The sequence below is a fragment of the Primulina tabacum genome, chromosome 11, assembly GCF_025594145.1.
Source record: "Primulina tabacum isolate GXHZ01 chromosome 11, ASM2559414v2, whole genome shotgun sequence".
NCBI lineage: Eukaryota > Viridiplantae > Streptophyta > Magnoliopsida > Lamiales > Gesneriaceae > Primulina > Primulina tabacum.
This window is the reverse complement of record NC_134560.1, coordinates 12,854,207-12,872,386: the sequence shown is the minus strand read 5'-3', so window position 1 is coordinate 12,872,386 and position 18,180 is coordinate 12,854,207. Positions and strand designations below refer to the sequence as shown.

Sequence of the window (18,180 nt, the reverse complement as noted above, 5' to 3'; positions counted from 1 at the left end):
AAGGAACTTGGAAGATATATTGAATTCTTTTATTGCAAAGCAAGAGTCTATCAATACTCAAACTGCTCAAACCATGACAGATTTGAAAGATACTCTTACTAAATTTGCATCTGCACTTAATGTTCATGAAAAAGGTAAATTTCCTTCACAACCACAGCCTAATCCCAAGGATCATCATTCAAAAACTGGAACTTCTGGAACTCAACTGATGGATCAGGTAAAATCTGTTATTACCCTTCGAAGTGGTAAGGTTGTGAAAAAATCCATTCTTGAACCTTGTGAAGATGATGATAAATCAACTCCAAAGGGTAAGGAAGTGGAACCCATAACTTGCGAAGAGGAGGTTCAACAGACAATGTCACCACCATTCCCTCATGCATTGAAAAATACAAAAAAATCAAATTTGAATTCTGATATATATGATATTTTTAAACAAGTAAAAGTTAATATTCCTTTAATAGATGCAATAAAACAGGTACCATCATATGCCAAATTTTTGAAAGACTTGTGCACTGTGAAAAAAAATTGAATGTGAAAAAGAAAGCATTTTTAGCCGAACAAGTAAGTGCAATCATTCAAAATAATAATACTTTGAAGTACAAAGACCCTGGTTGTCCTACTATTTCATGTATTATTGGAGAACGAAAGATTAAGAAAGCCTTGCTTGATCTTGGAGCTAGTGTGAATTTACTTCCATATTCAGTTTATCAAGAACTCAATCTAGGCGAGTTAAAATCTACTTCGGTAACAATTTTACTTGCCGATAGATCTGTTAAAGTGCCAAGAGGTATGGTAGAAGACGTGTTGGTCCAAGTTGATAACTTTGTATATCCTGTCGATTTCATAGTTTTAGATACACAACCTATCGAAGCTTGTAATGCAATTCCTGTAATTCTGGGTCATCCATTTTTAGCAACTTCTAATGCTCTTATAAAGTGCAGGAATGGAATAATGAAGTTTTCATTTGGTAAAATGACCTTGGAGCTTAATGATTTTAATCTTTGTAAGCAACCACATGACAAAGGAGATGAAAGTGAAGATGAAAATCTTATTGAAACTCTTGTGGAAGAAAACATTCAAGAAGGGAGTACTCGTGATCAATTAGATATTTGTTCAATTGAAACTGTTAAAGAAAATATTGAAATTGATCTTGATGATTTTATCAGGTATCACTCGTTACCAAGATCAAAGAAAGAATTTGAGGCAAAATATGATAACAAAGACGAACCACCCATATTGGAGTTAAAATCCTTGCCAGAAGAATTGAAGTATGCATTTCTTGGAGAAGATGAAACATATCTGGTGGTAATTTCTTCCAAACTAGCAAGTGATCAAGAAGGTAAATTAGTGGATATGCTTAAAAGACATAAAAATGCAATTGGTTGGACATTAAAAGATCTCAAGGGCATTAATCCACTAATTTGCACTCACAAAATTCACTTAGAAGAAAATGCAAAAACATCTCAACAACCACAAAGGAGATTAAATTCACACATGAAAGATATTGTGAAAACTGAAGTTCTCAAACTACTTGATGTTGAGATTATCTACCCTATTTTTGATAGTAAGTGGGTAAGCCCAATACAAGTAGTTCCAAAAAAATCTGGCATCACAGTGATAAAAAATGAAAAAGGTGAATTGTTAACAAGTCGAGTCCCATCTAGTTGGCAGATGTGTATTGATTATAGAAAATTAAATAACGCCACTAGAAAAGGTCATTTTCCATTACCATTTTTGGATAAAATTTTAGAAAGAGTAGCAGGTCATCCATACTACTGTTTTCTTGATGGATATTCAGGTTATTATCAAATTCCCATTGTACTCGAAGATCAAGATAAAACTACATTCACATGTCCTTTTGGAACATTTGCATTTAGAAGGATGCCATTTGGATTATGCAATGCCCCAGCAACGTTTCAAAGATGTATGCTAAGCATTTTTAGCGAAATGGTTGAAAATTATTTGGAGATTTTCATGGATGATTTAACTGCTTTTGGGAATACATTTGATAATTGTCTTGAAAATTTGGAAAAAGTTTTAAAAAGATGCGAGGAAAAAGGGCTTATTTTAAATTGAAAAAAATGTCATTACATGATTACTTCTGGGATTGTTTTGGACATGTCGTGTCATCTCATGGAATTGAAGTTGATAAAGCCAAAGTTGATGTCATTGCCAATTTACCCCTCCAAAAACCATTAAAGAAATTCGCTCATTTTTGGGACATGCTGGATTTTATAGGAGGTTTATAAAGGACTTTAGTTCAATCTCTAAACCCATTTGTAACCTCTTAACAAAAGACACTGTATTTGAGTGGACTCAAGAATGTCAAAATGCCTTTGATAAAATCGTTCGACATTTAACATCAGCTCCTATCATGCAACCTCCTGATTGGTCTTTACCATTTGAAATCATGTGCGATGTGAGTGATTATACAGTCAGTGCAGTACTGGGTCAAAGAAGAAACGGTAAGCCTTACGTGATATATTATGCAAGTAGAACTTTAAACAATGCTCAAATGAATTACTCCACAACTGAAAAAGAAATACTTGCTGTAATATTTGCATTAGATAAATTTCGTTCTTATTTGATTGGATCAACGACTATTGTGTTTACTAATCATTCTGCTATTAGATATTTGTTGACCAAACATGATGCAAAGCCACGACTGATACGATGGATTTTGTTGCTCCAAGAATTTGACATTGTGATCAAAGATAAAAGAGAAACCGAGAATGTCGTAGCCGATCATTTATCGAGACTAGTAAAAGGATCATCTTGTGAAATGATACCAATTAACGATAATTTTCCTGATGAACATTTATTTTCAGTTACTACTACACCTTGGTTTGCTAACATAGTAAATTTTCTTGTGACAGGAAAATGCCACCGCAATAGAGTTCCCAAGATAAAAGAAAATTTTTGAATGAGGTAAAAAACTTTTATTGGGATGATCCGTATCTGTTTAAGTATTGTCCAGATAAAATTTTTCGACGTTGCATACCCGACAATGAGGTAAGTAGTGTAATTAAATTTTGTCATTCAGAAGCATGCGGAGGACATTTTTCTTCAAAGAAAACGGCTGCAAAAATCTTGCAGTGTGGATTTTATTGGACCACTTTGTTTAAAGACACCCACGAAATCTACAAGATCTATGAAAATTGTAAAAATTGGGTGCGATTTAAAAAAGAAACATGATGCCTTTGAATCCTATCATTGAAATTGAAATCTTTGACTGTTGGGGAATTGATTTTATGGGACCTTTTCCACCATCGTTTGGATACTTGTATATTTTAGTTGCAGTTGATTATGTTTCCAAATGGATAGAGGCAATTCCATGTCGAACAAATGATCATAAAATCGTCATCAAATTTTTGAAAGAAAATATTTTTAGTAGATTTGGAATTCCTCGAGCCATGATAAGTGATGGGGGAACTCACTTTGTTAATAAACCATTTGCTTCATTAATGAAAAATATGATATTACTCACAAAGTAACTACTCCTTATCATCCTCAAACAAATGGACAAGTTGAATTAGCTAATAGGGAGATAAAGAAAATTTTGGAAAAAACTGTTAACTCAAATAGAAAAGATTAGTCTCTGCGACTTAATGATGCACTTTGGGCATATCGAACAGTTTTTAAAACATCATTGAATATGTCTCCCTATAAGTTGGTTTAAGGAAAACATTGTCATTTGCCTGTGAAATTGGAACATAAAGCTTATTGGGCGATCAAAACTTTTAATTCAAGCATGGATGATTGCAACAAACTGCGCAAATTGCAACTTAATGAACTTGATGAACTCGGAAATGATGAGTATGAGAATTCAAGGATTTATAAAGCAAAAGTCAAATCATTTCATAATAAAACAATTCTTAGAAAATCTTTTATGATTGGTAAAAAAGTTTTGCTTTATAATTCTCGACTTCACATATTCCCAGGAAAATTACGATCAAGATGGATAGGCCCATATGTTGTAAAGTATGTGTATCCTTATGGAGCTGTGGATATTGAAAATCCTAAAAATGGTGATGTTTTTAAAGTAAATGGACAAAGGTTTAAACCATTTTTAGACAATGAAATCTTTCAAGAAGAGTTTATTTCCCTTTCTGATCCCTAAATTTTTATGTTGCATTTAATTTGTTTGTTTTTATTTCAAGTTTCCTTAATCTTTTTATTTTCCCGGTTAAATGACGGATAACGGTACTCCGTAACTCTCATAGTCGGTTAAATCAGTTTTCCACAATTGCGGATACAAAAATAAAAAAAAATCATTTCTTTTCTTTTCAAAATGGATGAAAATCTCTTAAAATTTTTTAAATATTTTCCCTCTGTTTCTGAAAATGTTCTAAGAAAAATTTATGCAGGTAGGTGTGAAAGATTGAGATTGCTAATGAAAAAAGGAATTCCAGAAGATATTCGTCTTGTAATAGAAGCTAAGGTCCGAGTAAGAGGAGAAGTTCCACAATCATTGCTCATTCGGTATTTGCCTGGATTAGGAAAAAGCACTTATGCGAAAAAACGAAGGGCCAAAAGGTTAGGAGTTTGTCATAAGTGTGAAAGATGGACTTGTGACAAACGATGCAGATCTTTGGGATGTGTTTCCAATAACAGAGAAGATAAAATTGGTTTAATTAAGAATGGTCTGAGTAAGGAGTCTTTAGATAACATCTTATTGACTCTTGAGACGCATTCTAGTGGACATGTGCATATTGAACTTCTCCGTTTATGGAAACAATTTCAAGATGAGCGTCATAGTCTTGGGAATCCGACTAAAAAAGACCATGTTTGCCAATTTATAAGAAAAATTGGATGGGAATCATATTCTCGACTCATAGAAGGCGTTGAAGCCGTTTCTGGACGTAAAACCAGAGGAAAATTGTGAGCCACAATCACACTACTGTTTATATGTATGCGTGTCATTATTATTTTTACTGTTTATTCTGCTTACAGCTATGACCCGTAGTTTTGTCATGATAACATATTACCCCGATAAAATCTCTCATCTTTCTCTCTTTTTTCGCAGACCAAAAAGAAAGTAAAAACATGGTTGGATCTTCTGCACAAACATTGAAAAATATTTGTGTATTTTGTTGGTCGAGTCCTGGAAAAAATGAAGTATTTGTAGAAGCAGCGAATAATCTTGGAAAGATATTGGCTGAGAGAAAAATTCACTTGGTATATGGGGGAGGTAATATTGGGTTAATGAGATCTGTTTCAACATCTGCTCATCTTGGAGGTAGTCAGGTTTTGGGTATTATTCCTACAACTTTAGCTGAAGGAAATATTACAGGTGTTACGATTGGGGAGGAATTAAAAGTTTCTTCTATGTATGAAAGAATCACCAAAATGATTGAAAATTTTGATGCTTTTATCGCAGTACCAGGTGGTTTTGGTACATTAGAAGAAATTTTTCACACTGTTTCTTGGGCACAACTTAATATCCATAATAAACCTGTGGGCTTGTTGAATATCAATAATTATTATGACAGTTTGTTGACATTTCTTGATAAAGCTGTGGAACAGAATTTCATTTCAGAAAATTCACGATGGATGCTCATCGGTGCTTCGACTGCCGATCAATTAATTGATGATTTGGAAGCTTTTGTTCATAAGCCTGATCCGATGATAACAAATATCAATTGGTCGCAATCAAGCAGTAAGAAAAGAAAGTTGGATCATTGATTCAAAAATCGTGGATTGGTTTGCGTTTATTTCAGTTTGTTATCTTCAATAAAATTCCAGATGATATCTCTTTCATTATGTACTCTTTATTAATAGTTATTTTGACATTAGGGACAATGTCATATTCTGATTGGGGGGAGAACAAACTTAAAAATTTAAAAAAAATTTAAAAATTATTTTAAAATAAAAACATGTTTATTGTTTGTATCTTAGTAATTTTTGCAAAAATATCACACATTACATGTTTGAAAGGTCTGGATTAGAAATTGTAATAATCTATCTAAGGATGTTTAAATTTTTATTTGAAAAAAAGTCAATTTTAATATTTTGATCACTATCAAAATATGATTTATGAAATCTTTTTGAATGATTAACCATTGTGATAAAATCAGTTATTCAAGTATATGGCCCAAGATATACCTGATAAGAGTGCCAAAAATTTTTAAACTCACACATATTTTGTGAGTGAGTGGAGAGGATTGAGAAAACAGCTTGCGAGCCTTTATTGATCATCAGAGAGGCTATCTATTGTTTAGATCTTGAGTTCTTATTTTGAAAAAAAAAATTGATATTTCCTGAAAAAAAAAGAAAAAAAAAGAAAGATGTTGAAGATCTATGTAATTTTTAAGTTATATGCTGCGACCCATTTATCTCTCATAAAAATAGAAATAAAAAAAGAAAAAGAAAAAAGAAAGAAAGAGAGAAATACATTGTACAAATTAAATAAATATGTGGTCAAGAAGCATAAACTTAGTCTGATTCCATGATGTAAAAAAAAAGATCAGAAAAAAATATATAATAAGAACAACTGGATTTTGAATCAATGGATTTCTAATCTTTTGATTAGTTTGGCTCGTTTGTCTGTCTGCATTCTGTAAACCATTTTCCTGAGCATTTATCTGTATTCCAACTCTATGAGAGAAATCATTACCATAAATTGAAACATTTATTAACCTGTGAGGATATGACGTTGAGACTCTTACTAGGAATTTCTGAAGGCCATGTACATTTAACTACCTGAAAATAAGCTTTGAATTGATCAGTTCAGATTATTTCATAAATTATAATTATAATGATCTTGATATAACTTTGACAGTTTTCAAATTTAATTTAAACACTTGGATAGTTCTGATTACATTTCTATTTAAATTAATCAATATGTTTTTTGTTGCTATTAACGCTTAAATTGCTAGGGACTAGCAATAAGCTGGTTGGGGAGTGTGATAAAGATAAAAAATTGTATATTAATTAAATGTTTTATAATATAAATATATAGTTTTTGTTTTATTAAATGTTTAAATATTATATGTTTTATAATAAATTGTATAAAATATAAATTGTTGTGTAATTATAAGTTTTTACTATTTTTTACAGGTTCGATAAAACAAGAATAACCTTGACGTTGCAAATGGGATTAAGATGATTCTTGGACCTGTAGAAAGTTGATGTTAATATCTACAATATTGGTGGCAAGCATGAGATAAAAATCTTCTCACAAGTGGGATCAAATTAAGCAACAAATAAAGTTACCAAAGAAGTGACAGTTTTACCATGCTCTAGCATTTTGACCATATCTCTCAAATAACTTGGTCAAATGGTTAAAAAAAATACCACAATTCAAACAACTCAGATATCTACATGTTTTGTTTTATGTGGAGAAGAAAATTCGGATGGGAAGATTTTCAAAAGTGATGTGTATTAAAATATTAATTTCTTGGAACACCAATGAAGACTTATGTGTAAAAAATAATATTTTATTTGTGGTTGTCTCCCCAAATTTGGCTATAAATATGGGTGCATTGTAATGTATTAGGATATCTCTCATTTTATGAACAAACCTTTGAGTTAATAATATTTCTCTCTTTGTTTTTCTTTTATTTCTTTATTTAAATATAATTAGCATGTTAAATTCATATTCAAAGTTTTACACTTTGAATAATGAGTAGCTAACTTCCCAAAGTTGAGATGAAAATGTGAAACTTTTGGCATGATAATAAGGTTATTAAAAAGTAAGAATCTATGTTTTATATTATTTAATCATTATTTATTGTTTATGTTATTTTTATTTCTTTAAGTATTATTATACCCTACTTATAAGTGAGAGTTTTGATTTATTGTTGCTATATGTTACACTAAATTCTTGGAACCATTTAAATGTTAGTTTAGTATTATCAACCATTTAAAGTGGATGCCTTGATTTATTATATATGATTATATCATAATATTAATTTCTTGGAACCATTTAAATGTTAGTTTGATATTACGAACCATTTAAAGTGCATGCCTTGATTTATTATATATGAATATATCATAATATTAATTTCTTGGTACCATTTAAATGTTTATTTGGTTTTACCAACTATTTAAAGTGGATGCCTTGATTTATTATATATTAATATCATAATATTAATTTTTTGGTACCATTTAAATGTTTGTTTGGTTTTACCAACCATTTAAAGTGGGAACCTTGATTTAGTGTTTACAAATATATATATAGCAAAATAAATACTTGACAACATTTACAAGTTTTGATATATATTATATACTTATAAGATAATAATATATAACATAATATAAATATGATTATTTAATATATATTGGAACCACTTTATTAAGTGAATTTCAATAATGTTCATTAATGATAACTTTATTAAAATGCCAAGAGTGGATCCTTTAATCTCAACTACTTAAATTAAAATTTGAACAATTAAAAATTACCAATTAAAGATTCAAACCATTAAAAGAAAAAAAAAACAAAAAGATATTGTAGTGGACTTGTAATTACCTTAGCTTTCCTGTGGATACGATATTCGGACTCACCGAATTATACTACTTGTGGACAATCTGCTCTTGGGAGTGCAACAATCAAAGTCGCAACAATGAACATTCATATCTATTTGTTTTTTTATTTTATTTTGCAATTACCTTCTGTTCTTATGTTTTTAAAACTAAGTCCAGCCAAACCATTCTCTGTATTCAAAATTATTTTCAAGTGGTCCAATTAAATCTAGTAGTTCAAGAAAATGTTTTAGCAGTAAACAACAGTTAAAGTCAGCTCAAGTTTTCAAAGAAATTTTAAAGAGTTCTATAGGATCGAGCGTTTTCTGCTTTACCCAAAATTATAGATGTTGGTAATGGTGCAACTCAAATCTTTTAAATCGTACAACAACACAAGCGCCATGTTTTAATTGCTCTAACAAGCAGGGATAATTATTGCATCCCAAAAATATCATTCCCAATAATTATACTCCTTACAATCAATGAGAATCAAATTCATGACATTTGTACTGATGCCAATTGTAGGTCCAACTCTTTCCACTTTACCAAAAAATATAGTTGGTGGTAAAGATACAACTTAAATATTTAAAAATGAATAACAGTCCAAGAACCACGTTTCGATTGCTCTAATAATCATGGACAATTAGTGCACCTTAACAAATTCATTCCACCCCTACATTATTTTTCGATCCTAACACATGGAGTATTATTTTATGAAATTAATTATTAAAATTAATAAAATATGAGTATCTGAATAATAATTTAAAATTACTGATATTATGCAATGAATATATTTAAATTTTAAATATTATTATAGATAAAAAATGTTTATACCATTTGAGCTAACACTCAAAGGAGATTAGAAATCTTTTGCCGTCAAATTGATTTGTTTACCATTGCATTTGATGTATTGGTTGAGTGGAACTATTATTAATAAAAATGGAATATAATATTTTAAAAATCATGTATTAGTTTGTTATCAGATTTTAAAGAATAAATAAATAATAATTTTCAAAAAATAAAAATTCTTTTCATTTATTAGATGAATGAATTTTGATTAAAATATTTAGTTATTTTTAAGAGCATGTTAAAAAATATTTATACTAAAGTTATGATTAAGATACGTGATAATAATATCAATTTATGAACATTTAAATACAAAAAATTCCCGATGTAACTATCATTAGAGCACATGCTTAAAGGCTTATGATCATGTAGATAGTTGTGCAACTTAGGTATATAATTTGGTAAAACCCGCACGAACCGAAGCCAATACACATACCGTTTATGCTTTTTGGAAAGGCCCTCTCCGGAGCTCATCCCGAGGTACTAATCTCGTGCTGTCACCACAAGTACACTTGTAACATCGTAAAAATAACATTTTCATGTTCATTAATCTCAAACTCATAGAAATTTCATGCTAGTAAAAAGAATTAGCTATTTACAAGAAAAGTAAGAATGTCCCATATCTTTTCATAAAACATCATACTTTCATACTTAAAAAACAACTTTCGTGAATATATAAATTAGATCATCATACAGCATATATAGCTAGCGATCCATGTAAGCTACTCCCTACATTCCCGATGACATTTCATGCATTAAGCTAAGCACACGAGACCACGCTCGGACCCATACACCTGTGTCTTTGGATGTAACCCTTAAAAAAAGGAAAAAACTTTACTTCCTACCCACGCTCGGAGGCACGCTCACGGCGTGCCTCTGTGCCTGGTTGACCCTAAAAAATGTACTGTTCAACCCACGCTAGTAAGCACACGTTCTGCACTCGCGCAAGCTCTACCAATCTCAAAAATTGAATAATAATTTCCTTGTTCTCGTCGATAGGAAGTAATCCGAACTCCAAGAACACAATTCTAGCCTTTACTCGATTGAGCAATGTCAAAACTCATGAAAAAAATTGAAGGAAATTTTCACGTGGCTTGGGGAAGGGGGAGGCGGCTGGCATGAGAGAAGAAGAGTGAGGTTTTCTTTTCCTATCTTTGAACTCTTCTCTCTAAATCAAGTAAGCACGTATAAGACTAAAATAAACTAATTTAAAATTTCTTACACTTAAAAAAAGTAAAATACTACTTACTATTTTATAAAAACACATCTATAAACATATATATCTCACTATAAAATTTAAACACATAGATTTGTGTATTAAAAAATTTAAAATCTCTTGTGAGTGAATTTATAGATGTTGGATATTAAAATAAAAACATTAGTTTTTTTTTGTGAACTGATAATTGTGTCTAAAAAATTAGAGAATCTATTAAAATTAAGACTATAGAGATTTTTTTATTAAAAAAATTAACAAAAAAATTATGGTATTTATAATATTTTTGGATGAGAAGAAATATTATTATTCGAGTTTGGAATTCGATAACATTAAGAAAATTTAGTGTGAGAGAATCTATAATATATTTTAAAAAAATAATGAATTGGAATAAATTAAAAGTATATTTGATATAAATTAAATTAATTATATGAGATATCAACTTAAATTAAATAAAAAGATACGAGAATCCACACATTTGATGTCCTTCATGTAATTGGTAATTTCACGAGGAGTAGATCATTTGTGAGTGAGTCTTACAAATTTTTATCTGTGAGATGAGTAAAACTACCGATATTCGCAATAAAAAATAATATTTTAGAGTAATATTTTTTAATGGATACCTAAATAAAAAATCCATCTCACAAAATATAATATATGAAATTGTTTAACACAAATTTTTGCTTTGAGCAAAAAAAATAGAAGTTTCAAAGTTACATAATGCTCTCACGCAAGATTTTGTAGAGGCCGAGTTCTCAGCCCGATGGAGCAAAAAGAATAGAAGTCTCAAAGTTACAGAATGCCCATTCATTTCAGGTTATTTACCAAAATACCAAACTATATCTATGTATTTGTGCGTCCCACCCCTTCTCTCCATTTCCATCTGGTTCCTTGATTTTTCTCCAAGCAATAGAAGCAGCAAGACGATTCTTCTTTTCTTTATTCCTAAAAATTTTAATTTTAGAGAAAATTAGGGGAAAAAATGGCGAGACCTGATCAGGAAGCAATCGACACTTTTATGAGCATCACCGGCGTTTTGGAGGCCACGGCAATTCAGAAACTCGAGGCACGTTTCTAGTGATAATTATGTTATTGTTTGTCATTCTCATGTTGTGATTTTTTTTTCCTGCTGTTGTTAGTCGATTGTTGTTTGAATCATTTTTTCTTTCTTGGATTTGTGAAGAATATTTTTTGATTTATGATGCGAAGTTTTAATTTATTTTGTGGCACTGCGCAGTGCGTTGGCTGTTAGCAGCTAGGGTTCCTGATTTATGGAATTGAAAGAAATTATGGTTTTTATCTGTGGTTTAACTTCGGGTTTTCCTGTTCTTTTAAGATCCTAGTTACACGATATGGTTGGGATTGCAGTTTAGCGGATGGTTCTCACTTGTGTTTCCTGTTGACCAGTTCAGATTTGTGTAAGCTCGAACTTTTAGTAATCTATGTTTCTCATATTGTTTAAAAAACGATTTTGATCATTATTACAGTATGGATTGTCATCATAGTACTGATGGGTATGAAATTTTTTTGAATGAGTTGTTAGTTGTAGCTTATTGTGCTTGTTCTTTGAATTTTATAGCACCTGTGGCGGTGTGAAAATGCGTGTGTCAATAAGTGTATTACTTACACACTTTTGCCACTATGATTGGCATCATAGCACAGGATCAGTTATAATTTGTTTCTCAAGAAATCAATTGTTGAATTGCTACTTTCGCATTTACCGACCAGTAACAATGTGCATTTAGGGGTGTGACAATCTGTATTTTGGGGTGTGGGTGCTCTAATCTTAGATTCATAGTTTTGCCTTTTGCCATTGGTAAGGGATGAAACGAGAATAAAGCCAAAATCCTGTTCCACTCTGTTCCTCTATCTTAAAGTTCTTTTGTTTTGTTTTTTTTTCTTAAGTGTTCACGTGAAATGTGAGAAAATGCTGAAAATGGGATTTGAAGGCAAATACCCTGCAATAACCTACATGCACTTTTATGGATGTCTAAGTTGAGCTGCCATTCGTTTTTTTTTTTTTTAAATACTTTACCCTTTGCACGTATGTGGAGATCTAAATTGAGTTGTTCTTGCTATTAATCATTTTAATACCCATCTCTTCATTAATTTTTTGTTACATAGTAATATGCTGTAGTGTCAGTGCTACTTCACTTGTGTCATAAATCATTTTATATTTAGAATATTTTTTGTGGGAAAGTGAAAAAAAAGTGTGTGCATGCTAGCAAGTGTATCTGTTCATCTTTACAGGAAAAGCCAACAAGACATGCACCTTGGCCTGAGGTGAAGCAAGGCACTGTCTTTACGCCTATCATGTCAAGTCGCAACACTGTTATTTAAATATTAAAATGTTAATGCTCAACCCTCCTCTCTTTGAGTACACAGTCTCCCGATATTGCAGCTTGAGCCTTGGCTCCAAAGCACGTGTAACATATTCTCATAATGGCTATTTTTTCTTGTGAACCCATAGAAAAGGAGATTGTAGTTGATGTTTACCACGGCCGACCACAATTTTTTTCTTTTTTAAATGGAAATGGAAATTATTGTAAATCGTCTCAGATTCTTTATGATTACATGTTGTTTAACTCTTTGTCGAAGCATCCACAATCTTAATGCTAGTTACAATTGCTATCTTTCAGGACTGTAAGTTGACAATAGATCTCTGGTGTTTTAGTTTGATTATCAAGAAATAATTTTCATTTGCTTGTAGTGCGATAATCATGTTTATCAGAAAGGAATGATTTTTCTTGTTATTCTATTATGTGTATCTTATAATTTGTCATGGGTAAACATCAAACCATTTTGCTGATGGCCTCTCGTGGAACGTGTTCATGAACTTGTAATATTTTGTACTACCTGTGGTATTGATTGAATAGTTTTGTCATTTGTTGACCAGGAGCATGGTGGAAACCTTAATGAAGCTGTTAATGCACATTTCACTGAAGGGGATAGAAACATGTTAGTATTTTGACATGTCTTCTCAAATCTCTCCCTCAGTTATTTTGCATATTTTTGTTTTTATACTTCACATTTTGTAAGTCATCTGTGTTTCTGTACACTCAGAACTCAAGAGGTATCATTTACTGCTACATCAGAGGATGTTATGGACATAGATGATCCAACACCTGTTGAAGTTCCCAGACCATCTTCGTTGCTATTCCCTTCAGCAAGAGATTTGAATCCTTTCTCTCTCCTGGATCCTAACTATTCCAGAAATATTTTTGATAGTGATATTGGCATCGTGTCTCGGTTACCTTTTGTCTCACATCCAAGAAATGTGAGAGAGATTCCAATTGAAGTGAAGGACGGAGATGGGGAATCAAGGGATCCTCACAATGATCCTATCATAGAAGAAGTCACTGATACTGAACATGATTTGGGCAGAGAGATACATGGGACCATTATAATAGACGATGAAGATGATGAGAAGGATGTGAATACACCATCTATTGGTGCTTCTAGGTATGGGAAACACATTAGTTCTGTGAATGCTGGACCAAGTGCTCCTACTGTCATGGATGTACCCGACTATGACAATGATATAGAAGAGGAAATGATACGAGCTGCGATTGAAGCTTCAAAGCAGGATGCTAAGCTATCAAATCAACAACACGGCGAGCATCTTGTACGTAATATTTTGACACTTTATGTGCTTTTATCCTTTAACTTTGTGATCGTTTATTTTCCTGTATATGCTTTTCATATTGGTACAGGATCTCATGGAATCTAACCCTCGACCTGAGCAATCACGCCAAGAAGATACTGAGCTTGAACATGCAGTCTCTGTGTCATTGCTGGTATGCTCTTTTTTTTTTTTTTTGGGTGTCTGCACGCACAATTTGAAATGATGGCAATTACTCCATTTAAAATAATGTGAAAATGTAGACTGCAGAGCAAGAAAAGGCACTAAGGGAACTAGATGGGAATGCTGGAGCTTCAGAAGTAAGAGCTGAGAAACATTCTGGCATGGAGGAACCTGGAGAGGTAACATCCTCAAATGGAAGGTATGTTTTTCTGCCTTACGTCCTTGATTGACTTTTTTTCATATGTTTGTTGTGTTGAAGGTAGATTGACCCTTCAATTAGTGAAAACACATGTGAAAAAAAAAATATGTGGCATTCTCGTGAGAAGTAGGATACAATGTGCCAGGGGCATGAAATATAATATTATAGACTGCTGACTGCTGTTATATGTGAACTCTATGATTTAAAAATTTTGGCCGACAGTGTTGTGGTTAAAGATATTAACTGAGAGAAAGAGGTGAGGTATCAAGTTGTGATTAATATCTAAGAGAAAAATCAACTGTTAATGAAAATCAATGAAGCGCATGAGAAGTGGGTAGAAGTTACACTAGAAATTATTGATAGCAATATCAGATGGACGGCTTTTCATTTGAGCATTTTCTCTCTTTACTGTCAATTGAAATTCAAAGCTGCTTTTATCACGAGTCGTAATCTATTTTATCTGTTTTTGTATCATGTACTTGATCTGTAACAGTTCACTTCTTCTTCTCATTAACAACGTAGAACTATGTGTCCCTGCTGTTAAAATATACCCAATGCAAATTTTATGGCAGAAGTTACATCAACATTTAATCTGTAGGAAATCCCAGTTGGAGGTTGGAGGCTCATCCATCCAAGTGGATGCTGAAGATGTAGAAAATCCGCCGCTGGTTAGGCGAAGGAGGAGACGTGTATCTTCTGTTCCTGTTGAGACAAACAAAGATATTGAGAAAGCTGCGGCTAGCCCACCCTCAAGTCCTCGGGAGCACAATATTGTTAATCGTTCTCAGCGCAATGAAGATGACTTCGCTGCTGATGCGGTAAGTTCTATTTGTAGTTTAAACGCACTTACCGCTCAGTCATATGGAAAATGATGATTGTTTTATATGTTTGATATTTTGGAAGTGGGGTGGCATCTCATCTGAAGAACATGATGAAGCGGTGATGCTTGAAGCTGCAATGTTTGGTGGCATTCCTGAAGGAACTGGATATCATTTCCCTTATGTTCCTCAGATCAGCCAGAATGGTTTTGATAGAGCCATGGGGCCTTACTCAATGAATGTACCTCGTCCTCCATCGCCTTCGCTTACTGCTCAGAGATTGTTACGAGAACAACAGGTTTGCATCATTAGCTTGTACTGATTTCTAGGGTCAAAGCTTTTACTTTATCATAATTTTGGATGTTTTTATTGCAGGATGATGAATATTTTGCTTCATTACAAGCTGACAGGGAGAAAGAATTGAAGGCCAAGGAAGAAGCTGAAGCTGCTGTTGTCGAAGAGAAACGCAAGGAGGACAATTTGCGCAGTCAGCTGCTAGAGGAACAGGTATCTTGTAATGAAGATTATGGACTATGATGACAGTTGAAGCACTTGTCTAAACACCTATGCTGTTATTTCTTTTTTTGGAGTTGTCTCCATTATATAGATTCATATAGGATAAAAATATGACATATTATTTCCTTAGAAGTTGTCCATGGCTCGTGTGGATATATTCATGTGGTCATCCTTGGTGGTGTGTCAATTTGATTGTGGATGAACGAAACTTCAAGAAACTTAATCTGAGAGACAATTATGCTCTATTGGCTTAGTAAGTTTGAATTATTATTTTTGGATGAAATTAGTAAGTTTGAATTTGGTTTTATGAATTTGAGAAACCATATACCTTGTTGCAAAGGGTGATCATTCTATTGCTGTGGTTGTGAACTGACCTTTTGTTTGTTGTTTAAAAAAATCGAGCACGATTTCCAAGGATCTTTGAAGAAATATGTGTTGCATGCTTTTAGAAGAATCAAGTTACGGATTAAGGGTATCTAAATAGTTTATGTTTCCATTGACTAGGAAATTGAGAGACAATTAGCAGCAAAAGAAGCTTCCCTTCCTCAGGAACCAGCACAAGATGATGAAAATGCTGTCACACTGCTTGTGCGAATGCCTGATGGAAGCAGAAGAGGTCGGCGATTTCTCAAGTCGGACAAGCTACAGGTACATATTTGATGGACTGGGAATCATGTACGCTCTCCTGGGGGAGTACCCATTTTGAATATGAACATACTCGTGATTTATTCTTGAATTCTAAATTCAAGATATCCTAATTGTAATTTTAATGGCTCACAGGTGAGGGCATGTCATGTCCGTATGTAGAATACTTGTGTATGTTTTCTAGGATGTCCATATGTAGAATATTGTGTATGTTTCCTAGGATGGGGATTATATTCAACGTGGCTTAATTTTAATCGTAATGAGCTGACTCGGATTTTCTCAACTCCTTTTCAGTATCTTTTTGACTTCATTGATGTTGGCAGAGGGGTCAAACTTGGCAGTTACAGATTGGTAATACCTCCATCTATTCGTTTTGTTTACCCTGAGTTGTTTACTTTGAGTTAAATCAGGCTATTGTTGTTAACGTAAAAAATACACACGCTATAACATTCGAACATGACAAGATCATAACCCTATCTTATCTTAACAAGTTTACAAGTCTCTCTCTGGATTTGGATTGTGAACTTCATCTGTCATCATGCAAGTCTCTTATCATGCTGTCAAAGATTTTTTATTTACTATTATATACGAGTATTACTAAGGCAGTGCTTGCAATTGTTTAAAAAAAGTATAGACTTTTCCTTTACAAAGTTTTGCAAATTTATATAGGAAAGTCCATAATCTTTTTTTAAAACATTTGCACACACTACCTAAGACATCCAACAAGATATTATTGAAGTAAAAGTCCATAATAACTTTTTTTAAGCATTTAAAAACACTATCTGACTCATCCAACAAGAGACCCCTCAAATACCTGGTCATATGTCAAATGCACATTGCCAAAAATAACATTCAACCGAAAGATGAAGGATACAAAAATGATGAATTTGTTAGTTCACATTCAGATTATAACCCATATAAATATCCACATTCTTCTACTGTGTTTACGACTGTGTTTATATATGTATACCCTCGTGTCTGTGTATATACATAAGGTGTTGTCTTGATTACACAATATGATACGAGGTGCTGGTTCTGATCATTTGGGTATTATTTTGTTTCAGGTGAGACCGTATCCTCGACGTGCTTTTAGTGATGCGGAATGTACCTCAACTCTCAATGAGTTGGGTTTGACCAGTAAACAAGAAGCTTTGTACCTGGAGTTGATATAACACACACTTGTTTCATACAGTTTCTAAGAGTTTTCATCATAGACCTTCACAGGTTTGTTGCTTTTGGTAAATTATGATGTCGTTACAATCGTCTATTAACTTTATATGCATTAATACCTTTGGTACTCCAAAGTCGATCGACATACTGAATTGTGCTCGACATTTGCTAGTTGTGCTTGTATGGGTACTTGTCTATTCTTGGTCCGGTTAAGCATAAGGTTGGTTGTTGATTTGGGTTCAACCATTGGATTTTCCCAAGTAATTAACATCTATACAAGTCCAAAAGTCATGTAAGACGCCGGGCTAAGTAGTCTGAGTCTCTGCCATATAAAATCGCCGCGAATTGAATTGCAGAGGACTAGTTTCGGGTTTGTGTCTCATTGATTAATGGCTTATGATCTATACTCGATGGTAGGATATCGCTACAAGAAAACATGGCAATTAGCTATGACGAAAATCATCGCAAATTAATGATTGCATCGGTTCAAACAACGGAAAACAAA

The 18,180-nt window shown here is 32.7% G+C and overlaps 1 protein-coding gene across 2 annotated transcripts; it reads left to right on the top strand.

The window, feature by feature from the left end:
* The first annotated feature begins 11,388 nt into the window (after positions 1–11,388).
* On the top strand, positions 11,389–17,820 carry LOC142518138 (plant UBX domain-containing protein 8-like). 2 transcript variants are annotated; one of them, XM_075620834.1, is made up of 11 exons: positions 11,389–11,588; positions 13,419–13,480; positions 13,586–14,147; positions 14,236–14,319; positions 14,408–14,526; positions 15,125–15,344; positions 15,430–15,642; positions 15,720–15,851; positions 16,365–16,508; positions 16,800–16,856; positions 17,570–17,820. In XM_075620834.1, exons 1-11 carry the CDS (start codon positions 11,505–11,507, stop codon positions 17,675–17,677), a joined length of 1,785 nt encoding a protein of 594 aa, XP_075476949.1. In that variant the 5' UTR covers positions 11,389–11,504; the 3' UTR covers positions 17,678–17,820. The 2 variants fall into 2 exon arrangements, with proteins under 2 accessions (XP_075476949.1, XP_075476950.1); XM_075620835.1 differs by having other exon boundaries at positions 11,413–11,599.
* Positions 17,821–18,180: the final 360 nt, after the last annotated feature.

Bases quoted from the DNA above. Each gene is read 5' to 3' on its own strand.
- LOC142518138 (XM_075620834.1), top strand. From the start codon at position 11,505: ATGGCGAGACCTGATCAGGAAGCAATCGACACTTTTATGAGCATCACC. The intron at 14,527-15,124 runs GTATGTTTTTCT...TTTAATCTGTAG, and splicing joins GTAACATCCTCAAATGGAAG to GAAATCCCAGTTGGAGGTTG. The intron at 16,509-16,799 runs GTACATATTTGA...ACTCCTTTTCAG, and splicing joins TCAAGTCGGACAAGCTACAG to TATCTTTTTGACTTCATTGA.